General features: G+C 37.7%; 1 protein-coding gene across 3 annotated transcripts in view; it reads right to left on the bottom strand.

Moving 5' to 3' along the window:
• NCKAP5 (NCK associated protein 5) overlaps positions 1–19,258 on the bottom strand; it is a 567,200-nt gene that overhangs the window by 32,855 nt on the left and 515,087 nt on the right. For all 3 annotated transcript variants that reach the window (XM_067549546.1, XM_067549544.1, XM_067549545.1), the window contains 4 exons: positions 10,580–10,894; positions 7,001–7,137; positions 4,791–4,917; positions 1,625–1,812 (listed from right to left, as the gene is read on the bottom strand). In XM_067549546.1, coding sequence (XP_067405647.1) covers positions 1,625–1,812; positions 4,791–4,917; positions 7,001–7,137; positions 10,580–10,894 — 767 coding nt within the window. The remainder of the gene's footprint in view (positions 1–1,624; positions 1,813–4,790; positions 4,918–7,000; positions 7,138–10,579; positions 10,895–19,258) is intronic.

Raw genomic sequence — 19,258 nt, 5'->3', positions numbered from 1 at the left:
TATCTGCCAATTTACCTGTGCACCCATAGGAAGAGATTTGGAGGAAATGTATCCAAGTAATCATGGATCCAATTGTCCACCCTCTAAGCAGCCACCAATGGCCTCTCTATGCCTACCTTCAGGGCTACTGTGGACCCTCCCCTATACACTCTGTCTGCACTTCTCAGAAATATGGCATCTTCGATATTAAGTGGTGCAGAAGTCCACCTTTTATGGATGATATAAATTAGCAAGCAGGTTTACATCTACTGTGGGGCAAAATACAATTTTCTGTCCATAAAGCACTGAGGTTTAAGAGATGAGATTTGTGCGGGATCTTGATCAGTGTGTTTGAAGCTATCATTTGCTGCATTCCCAGAGCAGAAATGACATACATCAGCAGCCTTGGATACAAGTCACCACTCAGTTTGTTTCTTAAATATAATTCCTGTTTCTTTTAATAAAATTTATACTTGCAGAAATAGATTTTTTATAAAAAGTTTACACATAAGAAAAAGTTATCTGTAAAACAGTCAATAAAAATGTATTGCACCTATGACTGCTTACCATAGAATATATTTTCCCTTTTAATACATGGAATTGTGTATCTCACTGAGAAAGAGAGAAAGTATTGAGGGGAGGAGGAGAGGGGAGGACACAGAAAGCAAGAATGTGGGGCGGGGGAAGAGAAAGAGAATGTGGTAGAGTACATTTTATTTCAGAGGTAGGGTGAGTTCAAGTAGGTAGAGACTGCCATAACAAGGATAATACTTTGCCTCTAATCTATTTGGGGAACTCTTGATTAAGTCAATTGGAGTTTGCACAGAAATTGGTGGTAAGACCTAGTCTTAATAGAGCTGTGTCTGATTGTAGGATGGTATTTAATGGAGCCCACAAAACAGTTGGTAACCATAGTATACTTGCACTTGAATTAAAAAACAAAACACATTTAATATGCCTATGCTGCACTAAATGCAATGCAACCTGTTGTAAGCTGACTCAGTGTGGAGCAGCAGCCACAGATGGTATGTCTACACTGCAGCTAGGAGCATGCCACCCAGCCCAGGTAGACAGACTTGTCTCTGCTCAAGCTAGCATGCTAAAAATAGCAGTGTGGATGTTGCCACCGCAAGGGGAGGCAGCTTGGGCTAGATGCCCAAGTCTAAGCCCACCTGACTCCCTGGATCTGAGCTTGGATGGTCAGCCTGAGCCACTGCTTGTGCCGCAATGTCCACACTGCTATTTTTAGAGCACTAGCTCGAGCAGTGCTAGCATGTATCTGTCTGTCTGGGCTGGGAGGCACACTCCGAGCTGCAGCATAGGAATTGCCAAAGAGAAATTATGTGTTTTCCTGCTATACTTAAGTAGAAGTTTGTCATGAATCTTGGGGCTCCAGATTGTCTCTAATGGTAAATTTTCAAAGTCTGCTGTAAGCTACGGCTGACTATCACCACCACGCTTCTGTGTCCTCCTTTAAAAAGGTGCTTAGTTTGCTTTACTCTCCTATTAATGTATGCCATATTTTCAGGTGTGTCTTTTTGGTTTCAGTAAATAGTAATGATGTATGCAGAAAACGAATATAAACTAGACAAATATATTCCTGGGGTACATAAGAGATAATATGATAAAAAGCAAGATAACTCACGCTAGGGATCTCTTTGGCTTTGCCTTCTTTACTGGAAGCTCCACTCAGCTGCTCAATAAAACTGTAATGTGTTAATTGTTCAGGTCCATCCTCTCCATAATGGCCATAGAGACTGTGCTGATATAAATCCAAGATTGACATAGGGCTCCCCATAAAAGATTTTCTGACAGTATTTTCTTCTTGCTCAGCTATGAAAAGATTTTTAAAAACATGGCACATTAATTAGAGAGAAAGTTCATGTACAGTTAATGGATCACAGTGTAATTTTTAATAGCAATGCAAATACTTTAAAACAACTGGAAAGGTCAGTGGTTGGTAATAAAAGCCTAAAAAAACTATGCAAAAGTTAAAGGTATGATTTAAAACCATTGGAAAAGGACATTCCAAGTTAATACTTAAAATTCAGAATGACTTTCTATCCTTAAAGAAGGTAAAATGGTATAAGATAAGCAGAGGGGAAAATCCCAGATTTTTAATTTTCTTTTTTTTGTGACTGTAGATGAGATTGTTAATTTGACTTCAGTGTAGAAGTTTTTTTATTTAAATATATTTTGTTTAAGTTTTCATCTTAATTTGTTAATAGCCTTCCTGCCCTAAATTCCTTGGGCACATGCCTATTTTTTGGTTGGCCTGCTATTGAACATTTTTTTCTTTTAACTACCTTTTTCATTTGTATTATAAGTCTTAAACTGATTAGTGGACTGACTGGCAATGAAGACAGTGTTGTAAAACCTATGTTTGTGAGATCAGAATCAGGCTCTATTAACTTGTTAAAGACCATGCAGGAAGTGGAAGTGCTAGAAATAGAACACAGGTCACCCTATTCCTATGCCTGAAATCCATGTTAAAAAATAAAAACAAAGAAACCCTCTGCAACATTGTGAGAGAGCACAAGGGAAGGAAGTTCTAGATGGGGCATTTGTTTCTCTACTGACTCTTGTTGTTAGACAAATTTGAACTCTATCTGAAGGAAGTGCTGTATATCCAGTACGTTTTGAAAAAAACATCAACACTGTCTCCGTTGCCTTCAACAGAGTTACACTGATGGAAAACCCAATTGAGATCAAAACTGGGATGGTCTGGTTGTTGAGGCCTGAGGCGAGGGCTCAGAATACCTGGGTTTAATTCCTAGCTGCTCCACAGACTTCCTGTGTAACCAAGCAAGTCAAATTACAGCCTGATCCGAAGCCCATTGAATCAATGAGTCTTTCAATGGGCTGTGCATCAGGCCTTTAGTCTCTTTGTGTTTCAATATCTTGCCTGTAAAATGGGAATTAAAATACTTCTCCTACCTCATGGAAGTGTAGTGAGGTTTGTGAGGCTCTCAGATAATACAGTTATGGAACCATATAAGTACCTAGAGCATCTCCGTGCCTCAGTTTGCCATTTGTAAAACAGGAATAATACCTCACCCACACACGGGTGTTGTGAGGCTAAATCTGTTAATGTCAGTAAAGTGTGTTGAGATCTTTGGATGCAAGTTGCAATAGAAGCACAGTGTTATTACTTACATGATCTGAGAAACTGTATTTCAAGTGACCAAGACAGAAATGTTGGTCCTATGGAGATACCATAGAAGAAAAACAATCACTTGCTATACCAACATTTTAGGGTTTGTTTTTTTTTTTGTCTGCCTCAATCACAGACCAGAATTTTGGTTCTCTCTGTCCCGACTTCAATGGGCCAGCTTTGTAAATTAATGGCCCACTAAGTAAAGTGGTGGTTTTAATTCACTGTAGATGTCACTATATTTGAAGGCTGCTGTCATTTAATGCAGGCATTTACACATGATAAAATCCTTCAAAACATTTGTTATGGATAAAGAAAGCATTGCACATATGGCTACACCTATTTAAGAAAATAACATGATTCTCTTGTGTTACAATATCTTTTTTAGAAAAATATAAAGAGTGTCTATTTGATTTAATCATTTGCAAAATTTCTTATATACCCAAAGATTAAAAAAATAGGAGTGTGCCAAAAATAAATAAAATCAACTTCCCACACTCTCGCTTACGATTGCCAAAACTCCAGAATTGTCTTGGACTCTCCAGGAATTGAAGATTAAACTTTAATTAAAGATTATGTCATGTGATGAAACCTTCAGGAATATGTCCAACCAAAATTGGCAACTCTACTCTCGTTGCTGAAAAACACCCAAGTGGATTATCCTTGCACATGCTAAACACTCAGTCCCGCTCCTAGTAGACACTAAATGGCATCTGGTAATAGTCTATCTGCAGTATCTAGCTGCCTGTGGCATTTTTAATGCACTAATCACTGCAATATCTACTATATATGCTGGGTCAAGTTCATCTGCCAGCACAAAACCTATGCATTATTGAAGTCACACTTAAGTTCTCAGGAAATGCACGGGCCCTCAGGGCTTAAGTGCATTCATTGAGGCACAGATCTTGTGTTGGCCCTATATACTCCCTTGAATTGTTCCCAGAAGGGAAACCAAAGGCAGAATGGGCCCAGACATTCCCACTGCAAAGGGTCTTCTCCATAATATAGCTAACATTCATTGCAGAGTGGCGTCCACTGCTGTTGATACTCATGTATTGCCTATTCTGGTGGTCAAATGAGGACAGCAATCTCCTGGGCTGTCAATCCAGCACTTAGTCACCTCAAAATTTAGAAAAATTATCCCAAGGAATTCTCTTTTGGGCTTTCATGCTGGATTTCAATTCAGAGTGAGTTCTTGAGATTGAATTTGATCCTCAGAAAAGTGGCAATATACACTGGGAAGGCTGACAGAGCCTTAATGATAGCAGTGTGAACAGCATCACTGTCGTATGACAGTTAGAAAGCTATGTCCATGGCTCATTGGGTTATTTTAACCTACTACTAAACTATGTAATTTTTTAAAAGTTACCTTTATAAATATATATATTGATATATTTTTTGCTGCAATAATGTAATTAAAGACTTTTTAGTTCACCATGGTGATTTATGAATAAAAATGTTTTAGATTTACGACCATGGTGGGAAGAATTGTGTACCAGAAAAAATGATGCACGTTATAATAAAAAATACACAATGGAAAGTTACATCTGAAGAAAGATATAGAGTTAAAAAGGGAAAATAAGATAGGCAAGCACAATGAAAGACATAATCAGCCATTGTCAATATGGAAATGAGAACTATACAAATATTCAATTACCTTGTTTGTTCTTTGTTAAGTTTAACTTTTCCCCTGCAGTTCCAAAGTCATTTGTTTCATATTCTGGCTCCGTCTCAGTGTCACTACTGCTGCTAGCAGAATACGTGCACACTCGCAGTGCTCTGTCCTGCACCAGTAACAACAGTACAATGAGAATGACACATACATTATGGCAGAGTGTTTTGTTAGGATGTAAAACATTTTGCATTCAATCACAGGGTGCATACAGGTAGTTCAATTAGGAAAAGAAAAACTGATTTACTAAGTGAACTACCTCAATTATCATTCAGCATGTAATCATAAGTTTGACAGTATGGGAAACTGCCATATTATTGTCCAGATATGCCCCAAGAGTCAATCCTCCTTATACTGGGCCAGATTCTGCAATTTTACTCACACTGAGTAGTACCATACTTCTCACCTAATCCCACTGGTTTAAACAGGACTCCTTGAGTAAGCTGTTACTCAACGTGAGTAACAGTGGAAGAATCCAGCCTACTTTCTTTCCTTCTGTAAAACTTTTTTAAAGTTGCACACTTTCCTTAGGTAATATATCTATTTATATATTTGCAGTTATAAAGTACCCATCACATACAATTTTAAAACCTCTGAAGTATTTTTAAGATAGCAGGTCTATAACATGCAGGGCATTCACACAACAAATGATGTGCGGTGCAGTGTAAAGGTTTTTATCAACATTTGTTTGGAATGACTAGCATAAAACACTCATGGCTTTACCATCTGTGAGCAATTCAGTCATTTTAATGTCACACTCCCCTTCCTATCTTTTGAAAGAGTGGTAGAGGAAGGAATAAACTCCACAATTGATTCCTTCTCCCCTGGACTCTGTGTAGAGGGGCACAGATGACTTCATGGCTTCCTCCGGAAATGAAGATCCCTAGTAAAGAGCAATCCTGGTTCCAATAACCCTACTCCAGGGAAACACTGAAGATTTAGGAGTTCAGTAGCAGCAGAGTTAAGCTCAGAATAGGGTGGTATTTGTATGTGGAGTGATTGATAATCGGAAGATAGCAGGATCCACAAATACAATTATCACCTGAACCCAAATTATCTGTCCATCACTAGGTTAAACCACTTTTACACATATTTTAAAACAAGAGAACTTCTTAACAACAATTTTGAAGCTGTCAGTTTTTCCTATTCATTCCCAATTCATCAGAGATTTAAAATGGCAGCTACTTATTGGATAGGAGGCATATTCTAGCAGCAGGAGTATTGGAATGAGAGGCAGCAGTGCTCTAATTAGAACCTGCCACAGACTGGCCCATGTGATATTAGGCAAACCACTTAACCTATCTGTGTATATGATGGGGATGAAGAGTCTGGGCTGGCTTTATAAAGGAACATAGGCACCAGTCAAATAAAACATATCGAAGGTTAGCATAAATTACAGCCTAACCAACATAAAGATTTTAGCTCACATTAGTGTGAGGCTTACTTGCTACCCATGTTTCATAGTTTCCTTGTTTAACCATCCCCTTTCTTGAGGGGCTTTTTTTTTTTTTAATCATCCAACGTGTCTTATATCTCAAGGGTTTCCACTTGCTAATCTGCAGCACTAGTTCCTCCAACACACCTGGCACTTCTAATCATTCATAGCCCTGCAACCATCAACAACCCAGGTGAATTCATTTCCTTATTTGTCCCTTTCATAGTTTTCAGGGAAGGATTGAAAGAGAGACAGATCATTGTAGGGATTAACAACGTGAGAGAAAACAAACAAAGATTATTTTACCTTTCACACGACATTTACATTACATCCACTCGCACTCATACCACACCAACAGCAAAACCTAGATCTAGGAAAGGAAAGAACAGTATCTCCAAAAGGAAAAAAACCAGAAAGAAACAACAAAAATCCAAAATCTGTTGAAAAGAAATACCACCCTGTAACAGCAGCTCAATTTCCTCATCTATAAAATACCTGGAGATAATAATTTTTAAATAATTAATGTCTATAAAGCATGAGATAAAGTACCTAGCATACCTGCGGGCATTGTATTATTATTAAATAATGATAACATTCTGACAAAAGGTGCATGTAAACACAAATAATTATTTATTAGTCTGTTAATTATTCTTTTCATTATATTTATGATGTTTAGCAATTTTTGACTCTTTACAGTTAAGTGTAGACTTTAGAATATATATGTTAATTACACCACTGGCGCTTTCCTTTCAATTTATACCTTTGTTTTAGTAGCTTTCTGGCTGCTCCAGTCTGGAAGAATCTTCTTGTTTTCCACATTTTTTTCAGTATGCTCTAAGGAAGCAGAAGTCACCAGAATTTGTTCATGTCCCCCTTGCTTTGCAGGGTTAATTATTCCTGAATTCAGAAAGAGACTATGCAATTTCTGGATCTCATCATCATTGCACTAACAGCAGTGTTTGATTGTGTTTAGTAGTAATTCAGTATTCAAATAGGAGTCAGATTCTGATACTTCTATTCATGTCAAATAATATCTCATTCGTCAATGGAACTACTTGTATAGTAAGGTACTGTTCAATATCAGGGTGACAGAATCTTGCCCAGAACACTTCCCAGTTATCAGGAGGAGCGAAGACAAGACACAATTTAAAATTCCTCTTTGACTCTTAAAATATAAACTATTTGCAAACGAGAAATAAAATGTTCTAACAGCTTCCTAAAAGTTATTGTAAGAGCTGTACTGCTATTTTATATTCTGATAGAGAAGACCACAGCAAACTCAGTTTGTTGACACAGACATAAATAGGAAATTATACCTTACTACCAGAAATTTTCTAAATCAGGTAGTTTTTTATTTACTACATGAATATTATATGAAACCATAATCTAAGAAAATAAATAGTGCTTTATGGAATAAAATGATAATTGTGTTTTTGGTGAAGCAGAGTAAAGAAGAAGGGTTAGATGAAAATATTCCAGGAAAGAATGAGTTGACCTCACAATCTGATGTATACTACTTTTTTACATCTCTTCATGACAATTTAATTAAGATACAAACCTTACAAGGTTGGTGCGGTGAATATTAGCATTAAGATCAGTACAATCTTACTGCTACTGACTTCTTATGAAGCAATTCAATGCTTGCAGTTTCTATTCAATTTGTTATAATGACAGTGTTTAATCATGGAGTCTACTCTATAGCACTCTGCTGAATTGAGGTCACACATGTGGCTATTCAAGCATGTAGCATATAATCTATAACTAAGATTTCTCTTCTGAGTCTCTCTTAGCTGTGCCATTAATTAACAATATATTTCTTTCGAAAATAATATGTATTAAAATATCTTTAATTTAGCTTTGATTCAAAACGTGCAGGGGGAGTTTGCAATAAAGTCTACAATATGTGTTTGCACTTTAGTATCATGCACTGAAAATATTGCTTAATCAACTACATTCCAATATGTTTAATTATAATCCTTTTCTTATACATTCTGATGAATGTATAAGAAAAACTATTTAGTCTTAGGTTCAGTTTAAATAACAGCAATTTAGCGACTCACACTTTGGTGGCTTAACACTAAATTTAAATCTGATGTCTTGCCTCACATGGACATTACATGAGACTTCTTGTGTGACGGCAATGTGATACAGATTCATGCAAGTTACATAAATCAGTGTCATTTTTTAGTTGCAATAAATATTCTGCCTTGACAAAGTTTTAACAAAAAGATTGCATCCTTAATCTAATCCCGGTAGATATTTTGCTGGGTTTTTGTAATAGTTCTCTCTTCTTAGAATGTAAACTCTTGGGGGCAGGGACTGTCTCTTAGTATGTTTATACAGGGCTAGATCCACAAAAGGATTTATGCATCTAACTGTCACTTTAGGCACCTAAACTCAAAATTTAGATCCTCAGTGCCGATGCTCAAATGCTACTTTACCCTATAGAAACCCACATTTCCATTGGTAAGTGCCCATGGCATCTAAACTTCTGCTGGTGAGCATGCTAGAAAGCTGCCTAAATCCTGATCTCAGCACCTACCTCATCCCTAAATATCAGTGGAATCTTCAAACTAGATGTTCCCCTTCCCAGCTCACCTGCAGGGCCCAATCAAGTGGGTATTCTCAGAGGATACCTACTAACACAGAAGGAGGTGGTGGCAGCTACAGCCCCCATTGTGCCCTGTAGCCCAGTAGCTAATGCACTTACTTCGGATGTAATCATTAAAGCAGGGGCTTGGACCTGACTCTCCCACATCCCAGGTGAGTGCACTAACTACGGGGCTACATAATCACTCTCTCAGGCCCAATGAATATTTAAGTATTTCATACAAAGTGAAACAGCTTCAACAGGAGAGATTGAAAGCTGCCTCTAGAAAACCCTATAGCCCATAGGTTTGGATGCTCACCTGGGAAGTATGAAATATGGGTTCAAGTCTTTTCTCCAAATTTGGCAGGATGGAGGATTGAACCTGCATCTCCCACCATATTCTAACCATTGGGCTAGAAGATATACATGAGGTGGAACAGCTGCTACCATTTTTTGCAAGAAAGGACTGAGCTGACTTAGGTGCCAGAAGAGGGTTCATGGCTTTGAATCCCAAGTGGAGGGATTTTTGAGAGGCGGAGCTCAGGCCACACCCTTTCTTCTGCGCTATCTTGGGCAGCTCCCTCCTCAGTGTGTTGACTTTTGTGAATCCCATTCTTAGGTTCCTAGCTCTCCTCATGCACTCTATAGGGAGCGTAGGTGTCTAACTCAGGGCTGTGGATTCCACTGGGCAACAAGGAGCCTAAACATTAGACGTCTAACTCCCCTTTGTGAATCTAAGCTTATGTTTTTTTAACGGCAAGGACCACCAATCTTAACAGGGGCCTTTGGGCATTACCGTAATATAAAAAATACATAATACAGAACTAGGAACAATTACAATGTGTTCATTCACCACCCAAAGCAGTTTAATTTACTATGGTATTTACAATATTTCCTATTTTAAGTATAGAAAATACTCAATTAGAAAGATAAATATTGCGGTGTAAACAACATCCTTTTTTTAACCGGGATTTGTACTTTTAGGTCATAAGCCTACAAACATGCATACATGCATGTACTTTTACACATAGGTAGTCCCATTGAGTTCAATGGGACTATATTCAATTCAGTTTGTATATGTAAAGATATACGTGTGTGCTTGCTGGATTGGGGCCTTAGAATGCTTCTTTCATTCCTTCTCTGGGCTATTGTTTTATGTGTTATAATTAATACACATTTTGCTGACACATCAAAATAAGTGTTTTACTACTGTATATATTTGTACAGTGCAGTAACATATCAAAAGACTTATATTTATAATTGAGACCAAATATTCATTGGTATAGAATTTATGCACTGAGTCCAAAATACTTTGTATTCCAAATGCAGTTTGGAAAGCAAGGGTTTATGAGTGTGTTATTTTAACATTTAATATCACAACATGGCCACTGATAACAAGTTGAAAGCCGGATCCTGAAAGTTGCTGAGCACATGCAACTCTTCTTCAAATCAATGGGAATCACCAATGTGCAGCATCTCTCAGGGCTGGCCCTATTTTTCTGTCAAATATTGTTTCTTGATTTAATATTTTGCACAATTTACTTGGAGATACAGATAAGCATTATGAGCAACCAAATTTCCATTTGGCTAAGGTCACCAACTTGATAACCTTATATATTCACATAAGGAATCTTTTCTGCTACACACTTAGCATTTCTGTTATCTAATGCCATTATTACAGGACTTCTCTTAATGGAACCAGACATTAGGGCAGAAAGAATCTAATTTCCAATGTAATTGACATTTTACCTGTGGAGACTGGTTTTGGAAGGCGACTTTGAAAAGGTCGTACAACTTTGGCAGTCATGGTAGGATCAGATGTTGAATGACTAATTATGCTTTCCACAGATTCCTGGCTCTTCACTGTTGAAGGCACTTCTCGTTCAAGAGTTTTGGCTTTTACCGAAGGAGCTGAAGGAAGGGCTTGTTTGGGAGACAAGAAAACTTCAGTTTCTAAAGTAGAGTCTTGTTTAGAAACATATCGTCCAGTTGACCGGTTTCCTGAGTCTGGGAGAGGGAAGGTTCCTATCCCACTGTCCAATGTTCTCATCTGGCAGCAAGACTCTAAGATACAGGAAAATTGTGTGATGGGAGTGGAGCTAAAGGAATCATTGGTATTTAAAGACAGTGAAAGGGACGGTGGGAAAAGAGGGTTTCTTGATGGGAAGGTTTTTAAAGAAAGAAAAACATTTCACATTTAGCAAGTGTTAATAGTAATTGTAACTTCTAGTATTTCACATGAAACATTTTTTTCATTAAACACAACAAAACATCACATTCAAATACAATTAAACCACAACAAAAAGATAAAGGCAAGACATTCTAAGTGGCATGACTTAGACACTTGTTATGACAATGGCTAAAAAGGCCTGTACTAGAAACTAATTACTGCTCTTAATGGTTGGTATGAATTTCTTTGAGCTACATTATATTTTAATGATTTGGAGAGAATTCAGAGAAAAGATTAACATGATTATGATCTGGGGGGTAGACTTACAGGAAAAAGTAAAAGAATTAAGAGTGCAATGCTCGCCTTCCGGTGTGCAACCATGCAAAAATAAGATCTCATTCCTCCAAAAACTTCTGCTCTGAGGTATTGTTCCCTCTAGGAAGGGAAGGGGTGCTAAAGTGCCACTGCCAGGAGGCATACCACCAATTATCTATAGGATTACCTGGAGATATCAGCCCCTCAGGGTTCCCCCACAGGCCTCCCAGAGCAATGGCAAGGCGGCTCACATCGCAGCTTTGGTGCAGCTGATGTAACACATGCCCTACGCACTGTCTATTCAAATTGCAGAAGAGCAGTTACCGCTGATCAGGAAAGCAAGCATTTTAGTTGGTAAATTCCTGAAAGGGGGTCATGACTCAAAGCCTCACACTAAATCCTTCCCCCTAGGTCTTCTCCACTGTGCGGAGTTCAGCTCCACCATAGCAGCCATGGAGAGGAGAGAGGGATGCAACTGTGGATCCCTTACTTGACAGATGGGATGCAACTGCATAATTCTGTTCTCGCCGTCTCTATTCACTCGCATAGACTTCCCCTCTTGGGAAGCTTGCTTGCTTGGCTAGCGTGGCCAAACAACACTGAGAGGTTATTATGGCAATCTACATATATTTTAAGTGTGTAAATACCAAGGAGGACGCTTTAGGACTAATGGCTTGAAACTAAGCAAAATTTAGGTTAAATATCTGGAAACACCTCCTGACAGCAAAATCTATCAGGCTCTGGCAGATACTCCCAAGCGAAGTGGAGGAAGTCCCATTGATTGAGCAATTTAAAACTAGACTGGATAAATGACTTGAGAGTATACTATAGCAAGCAATTGTGCCCTGGCAGGAGATGCACAATATGATCCAATAGATCTTTTCCATCTCTTTTTCCTATGCTCCTATGCATTGCTCTTTTTATGATATTCCTGTGTGCTATTTAATGCCATCATAGTTAGCAGTGCTCTGTAAAGTCATTGTCTGTTATTTTTCCACTGCAGAATTTCGAATACTCTTAGAAGTTTGAAAATATTTCTCCCTTACACATTTTGCCTGTCTGCTTCTGATATAATGGCTGTTTTCACTTAATATTTTCATCTTAACTAGCTTAATTTGATATAGGTACAAAGATTTATCTACCCCACAAAAATTGTTAAGTGGCTATTTATGTTTTCAGTGTCTTCTCTGAGGAGTAGTAGTTTTATCTATCTATTGATCTCTCTCTCTCAGGTACTTCTATGGCCTCTAATTAATGTAGTATATGACTGCATCACAGTCTTTAATGCATTTATCCTCATAACACCCCTCTGAAGTAGGGAAGTATCATTATCACCACTTTACAGATGGGGAACTGAGGCACAGAGAGAGACTTAGGGTTTGTCTACACTTAAAATGCTGCAGCAACGCAGCTGCACCTCTACAGTGCTTTAGTGAAGATGCTACCTATGGTGACGGGAGGGGTTCTCCCATTGGCGTAGGTACTCTGCCTCCCTGAGAGAAGGTAGCTAGGTCAAAGGGAGAAGTATCCTGTATCCTAGCACTGGATACACCAGGGGTTAGGTTGTTTTAACTGCCTCATTAAAGGGTGTGAATCTTTTCAATTCCTCTGCAACATAGTTATGCTGACCTCCTTTTCTAGTGTACCAGTCCTTAGTAATTTGTCCAAGATCACACAGGAAGCCTGTGGCAAGGCAGCAAGTTCCAGGCAAGTGCTTTAACTACCTTAACTTCCTCCTTTTCAGTTTTACTCTCTCTAGTTTTTTTTAAAGTCACAATAACATAGCTACTTAGAATTCCATGGACTTTTCCTATCAGATTGTAACAGTGTTAAGGTAGGTGACATTCAACGGGTCGGTCCTGGTCATGCATGCTCCATGGACTGGAAGGGGTTAGAATGAGCAGACATCATTTACTGACAACCCTTGTACCATCTAAAGAAAAACAGGAGTTAAGAAGAGATTTCCATTCATTTCTATTTAGCTGGAAGGATGGTGACTGTGATGCAGGATCTTAGTTTGGAGAGGTATAGATCAGATAACAATGGAAAGAATTCCAGGGCTTCAACAGAGACATGGAATAAACTGGGAGAGATAAAAAGAAGACCATGTTTTGGAACTAAATATCTTAACAGCATGCCTTTTATGGTTTGCAATGTTAATATAGGGCCTGAGCCTGCATTCCAATTTCAATGGGAATTCTGCAAAAGAAAAGCTTGTAAGATCAAGCACACAGCTTGTAACGTCTTTTCCATTTACAGCAGTTCTTTTCCACCATGTGGTTTAAAAAATATTCTATATTACAAACAACAATCAGTCCTTTCTAATTACAGCACACCAATGACTGGCACTGGACTCAAATCAAATAACAAATGTTGATCATGCAAGAAAGAAGCAGGGGCCTTCAATACAGGCAAATTGGAAGTGAAAGACAATCAAATCTTTTTGGAACAGCTTCAAGAAAGAACACATTTAGTGCCAGAGACTGTCTCTTCCCCATGACTCATCTTTACAAATCCTAGGAAACCTAATATCCATGAAAGATAGAGCTCATAATCAAGAGAAATGACTAGTAAGGACTGTACTGATTGCCAAAAAATGATTCTTGAAAAAGTGGAAGTCCCCAGCTGTTCCTAAAATAATTGATTGGATGAATGAGTGACCTAGGAGCACAAAATAAGTCTCATTTAATAAACATAAATACTTTTAACCAAAAATATAACCTCTTGTAGAGTGCTGTATATGGCTAACCATCTTTGTGAAGGAAAATACACCATGTTGTAAAACAGATTTTCAAAAGAGCTCAGTGCCAGGTTTTTAGTGCTGAGTGCCCACAACTGGGTGTTGGTTTTCAAAAGGGCTCAGTATTAGGCAGCTCCCATTGTGACACTTGTGGCCAGATTTTCCAAAGAGATGTGAACCCAACAAGCTGAGCTCTTTGGAAAAATCTGACCCTAGATCGAAACACAAACTACATCACAACTTTCTATATTGGGTGTTAATTTTTCATCAACATGTATTTCCATTTTATACCCTAAAGCTTATTTTATTAATACAAATAAAAAATCATTCATAGATGTGTGGGTTGTTTAGTCCTGAAGAACAATTTGCATTATTAAGTGAATGACTATTAAGTATTCCTCTGTGTTGGATTTTAACTTCCATGAGGCAACTGAAGAATCAAAGTAAGTGGCACACTCATCAGCAATGGCTCCCAAACCAAACTGCTTAAGCCCAAATGTGACTCCTTTGGGTTCTCTTATCACTGCACTGGGGTTTCAGTTGGAATACTTGCATTACTATGTGCTGATCAGTATGTGCAAGATTGCATAATCAAACTCTGAGATGATGTAAAGTGATTCAGCAGAACATTAGTGTCCCTAGAAGAGTCATATTTAAGCTTAATTGATATGGCCAGGAAGTCTTCCCTGGCAAGCATGTCAAATTTCTTGGGATTTTTTTTTTTTTTTTTTTGGTTTTGTTTGTATTTTTTGGCTCAGGGAAGAGAGGAGCTATTGCACAGGCATTACTTTATTACAGTGGTCACAGACTTACCATCTGCCATGTTACTGACCAAATAGTTCAGAGCCCATGTCTGAAATATTGAAAGAATTTTTCCTCTGCTTGGATTTGATTCTGCCCACAAACCAAAGTCCCTATAAATCCTATGGTGGAGATGCATTCTTCCAAACTGAAAGCAGAAATAGATCAAGGACTTTGGGACATTTCCAGGGGATCCTGAACCTCTTCACTGCATGAGGACCTTCTGACACCTTGTGACAGCCAGCAAACAATGCTATCTCCATATTTTCCTATGGATGGCACAACTTGAGGAACACCTCTGAGTTTAGGGAGGCTTCCTCCCACAAGCTGTTACTTTTAAATAAGGCATTGGCGATTACTCTCTCTGAGCTAAGAGCTGACTGAGATGTTATGAATAAGTAGGAAGTTCAGTCTAACTTCCACATTTTCATAGATAAGATGATCATCCATTCAGACCTGAATTTCACTAGTCTGGTAAGATAGACACAATGGTATTGTAGTCTGACACACTTTGTTCTTTAGTGTCCTGTGGTAACAGCAAACCACTGAGACCTCTCCAGACAAAAAGCAACTGCAAATTTTATAGTCTGAAATGGGCCCCTGAAAACCGAGCCAGATTTAAAGAGGAACTGGATAACTATATGGATAGCAAAAATATCCAGAATTCTAATGTTAATATTAATAGTAGAATTTTGGAATGAATATAAAATGTGCTTCAGGATTTACGTCAGTGTCTAATTATTAAAAGGAGAACTTCATGGGGGCAAATTATCCACAGCTGCCTTCTATGCAGTTATTTCACCTTCCTCTGAAGCATCTGGTGCTGGCCACTGTTAGAGACAGGTTACTGAAGTAGACGGATGTCAGATTGGATCCAGTCTGACAAGTCCTGTGTTCCTATGGTATGCCCCTTACTTAAAAATCAGAAGGTAGAATCCATGCATCTCCCTATATAAGGATTAGTCGGGGTCGGCTGGCAACCATGGACAAATATTTAATCTTGTTAGGACTCCTCATCCTGGTATAGTAATGAAGGATACATTAAAATGGTAAGCTTTTTTTTCTCCTTTAAAATACCAGCAACACATTAACAGAACTCATCACTTGCCAAATTTCTGGGTTGTTTTAAAACAACAGTCATGTTACATAAAAGAAGGTTTCTTACATAACACTTCTCTTTTTTCCTGTTTCATACAATATGCAATTGGGGAAATCATTATTTGAAAAAAAGATGATAAGGTTAACAACACAACAAGAAACCCCGGGGGCCTGATGCTTCTGTCCTTTCTTAGGTTAAAATTCCACATTGATGTAAACGGGGGAGTTTAGCCCAAATGATGATTCCTAAATGAAAAAAAAAATAAATAAATAAAAGTGCGGATTTCAATGAGGCTGCCTGAAATGTAAGGTACTACTCAGTGTGAGTAAAGAGGCAAAATCAGGGCCTACGTCACTGTCAAATTAGGTGCAAAGAGTCACTCTTGGGTTGAGTTTCCAGAAACCAAGGTTTAACCTGGAGAAATTTTCAGAGAGCGTGAATGTCTGAAAATAGAATTTTACAATGGAAGTGATGATACAGCCTTTAAGTACAGCTTCTTGGATGCACTGGTCCAATAATTTATAAAAATATTCTTACTTGGGGGGGAAAAAAGGCATTTGCAATGTATTCTCTTCTCCTGGACACTTGGAGAGCTTTCCAAAACATTTGATCTCCGAAAATGGTGGATCAAAGACTCACATTCCACTCATAAATTCTGTTTATGTTATTCTTGAAAGGAGTTCTTACTAGATGTTTGGTTTTTTCAGGAATTAGCCAATAATCTGAACTGATCTCAGTTATTCCTTTAAATAGGAGTCTAATTCAAACTAATTAATATTTGTAGAGTCTTTAAAATATAAAGTGGAGTAAGTTCTAAATATTACCAAGTTTGGGGATGCATTTACATGCACGCATGTAAAATGGTGATGATCAAGTAATGCTTAAAGTTCCTTAAATTTGAAATAAAATGAATGTCACAGATCACAAAGCAATTAAGTACATAAGTTGTCTCATTCAAAATAATGGGACTATTTATGTTCTTGAGGTTAAGTGGATGTCTGTGTGCTTGCTGGATATAACAAAATACATGTTTCTGAATATGTGTGCAGACAAGGAGTTATAACTCTCTAACCTGAACTAGTTTTAGATTCCAACATGCCCTAATCAAAGCATTGTCCTGTATTGACCCCTGATTGACAGAGGGTGGTCAAAAGTCGGTCCTCCTTGGCCAAAGGGGTCAGGATTTCTGGAAACTTCTCTAATCACAACTCCGAAGCAGATGGCATCACAATGTTAACACAAACATTTTTGCTGGTTATCTTAACGTAATTATTGTAAACAAACAACTTAACTTCTACTTCAAAGCATTGAAATACTTTATCTATAGTTTATTTATAGTAAAGCTAGGAGAAGTGTATACAACATTGTCACAATGGCTATCTACATGGTTTGCCATTAAAATTAGCCTGGATAGCCAATCTATATGTATAAAATAACAAAAAAATGTTTTCAGGGACATAGAACATCTGTGTTCAAACAGTATATACATAGTTCTGCTTAAACATGGCTTCCTAGGTAGTGTAATTACAACTACGATAGCCCACAGGGTCATATTAATGGCCCACTTTATGCAAAGAAGGCATACAGAGGGCATGCATCACTAGAACTGAAAAAAAAGAAAAGAAAAGAAAATAAATAATTGCACAGACATTTTTGAATTTTTGGCCAAAAACTCAAAAGTGTTTGGTGGAAACCCTTTGGTTTTCTTCGGCTGAAATGTTTTGACAAAACCCCTGAAGTTTTTCACAGAAAGCAGAAACTTTCGACAATAAAATTTATTTATTCAAAAACTGAAATTTCTACTGAAAAACCAGTTTTAATGGAAAATTCTTGACCTGCCCCCCTGCTCACCACTTAGCCATCAAAATAGTGTTTATAGTGGCACATAATTCTTGTGTGGGTTGTCTGTGCAGGGGTGAATGACTGCATTGAAAATGAAGGAGATATATTCAAACCAGTAAAATGAACACCCTGGCCCCTCCAACCAAAATATTCTGACAATTGTTCTCTCTTTGAATGAAAAACTTTCATCATGTCTCTAAAAGTTACACTGGCCTATGTAGCAGATGATATGATGTGGTTTTTGAGCTATATTTGGAGCACAGCTAATTTTTTCAGTGTTTTGAAACATGCCAGATTATTAATTATCACTCTTTCTTCTTTCATAATAATATCACCAGAGTAAATAGACCTCTGCAAAACTGCTTTACCAGTTAATAAACATCTTTAAATTACATGTGGCAATTGGCAAGAAGAATTTAAGCTACAGATGGCAGAACAGATCTCTTTATTTGCATATCCTTCTCTTCATCTGCAGTGCTAAAGCAACATACTTCTGCCAAATTGATGTCAGTTTTAAAGTAGATTATTCCTTTTGGGCTTATACCACCATTTGATATAATTAGTCAAAGACGAATGCAAAAGTTGTTTACTGTCTGGTTTAGAAGCATAACCAATATGCATACCTGAAGAAGTTAAGACTACTGTAGGTAAAAATCACTGGAGCATTAGAGGTAAAGATTTGTATGAACCTTATTCTCCTTTCACTTACAATAGTTTTATACTGATGTAAGCCTATTAATTGCATTGGAGTTATTTCTAATTGTTACCAGAGTATGCGTGAGAAGAATCAGGCCCTAAACCTTCAAATTGATTAATCTAAATGTGAGCTTTGCTCAAGTCAGGGTTGCTCAAATCTGGGTTGCAGTTCATTTCTAAATAAAACTTGTCAATAAAACTACATTGTGGACCTTATCTGTCCTTTCCTACTTATCCAACCACGTCTCTTATTGCCTCACCCTTACCCCCCAGTCTTTCTACCTATCATGCCTATTTCAATACACTGACTATAAAATTCTCCCACAAATGTTTGCATGCTCTTTTCCATGACATCCCTATTCATGGAATTTCCAGTGTAAATGGAAATACCAGACCACTGACCTTTCTTCATTCACATACCTCCCCAAAGACATATTTCTGCCTAAAAAAATAAGTCAGACACATTTATTTGTTTTATTGATAGTAATAATAATCTTTTGCTCTCCCAAGTCGTATGCTGATTCTTACCATACAACTGATCTCATTACTGTAAAACCTGTCCATCCTCCTTCTCCCGTTTTGCTATCCCCTTTCTTGCATTATTAAAAGACAGATTCTAAGTTTTTCAGGGCAGCGATCATGGGTGAAATCCCTGTTCCTATTGAAATCAATAGGAGTTTTGCTAGGATTTCATCCCATGTATTCCCATTTGTACTGTGATTTACCTAGGGCATTTTTGGGCAATATCAATTTTTAAAAAATTAA

This window comes from Emydura macquarii, unplaced genomic scaffold, assembly GCF_026122565.2.
Source record: "Emydura macquarii macquarii isolate MOO-44397 ecotype Brisbane River unplaced genomic scaffold, CSIRO-AGI_Emac_v2 contig_1253, whole genome shotgun sequence".
Taxonomy (NCBI): Eukaryota; Metazoa; Chordata; order Testudines; family Chelidae; genus Emydura; species Emydura macquarii.
Note: the sequence above shows the minus strand (reverse complement) of the source record. Positions and strands in the feature narration are given on the sequence as shown.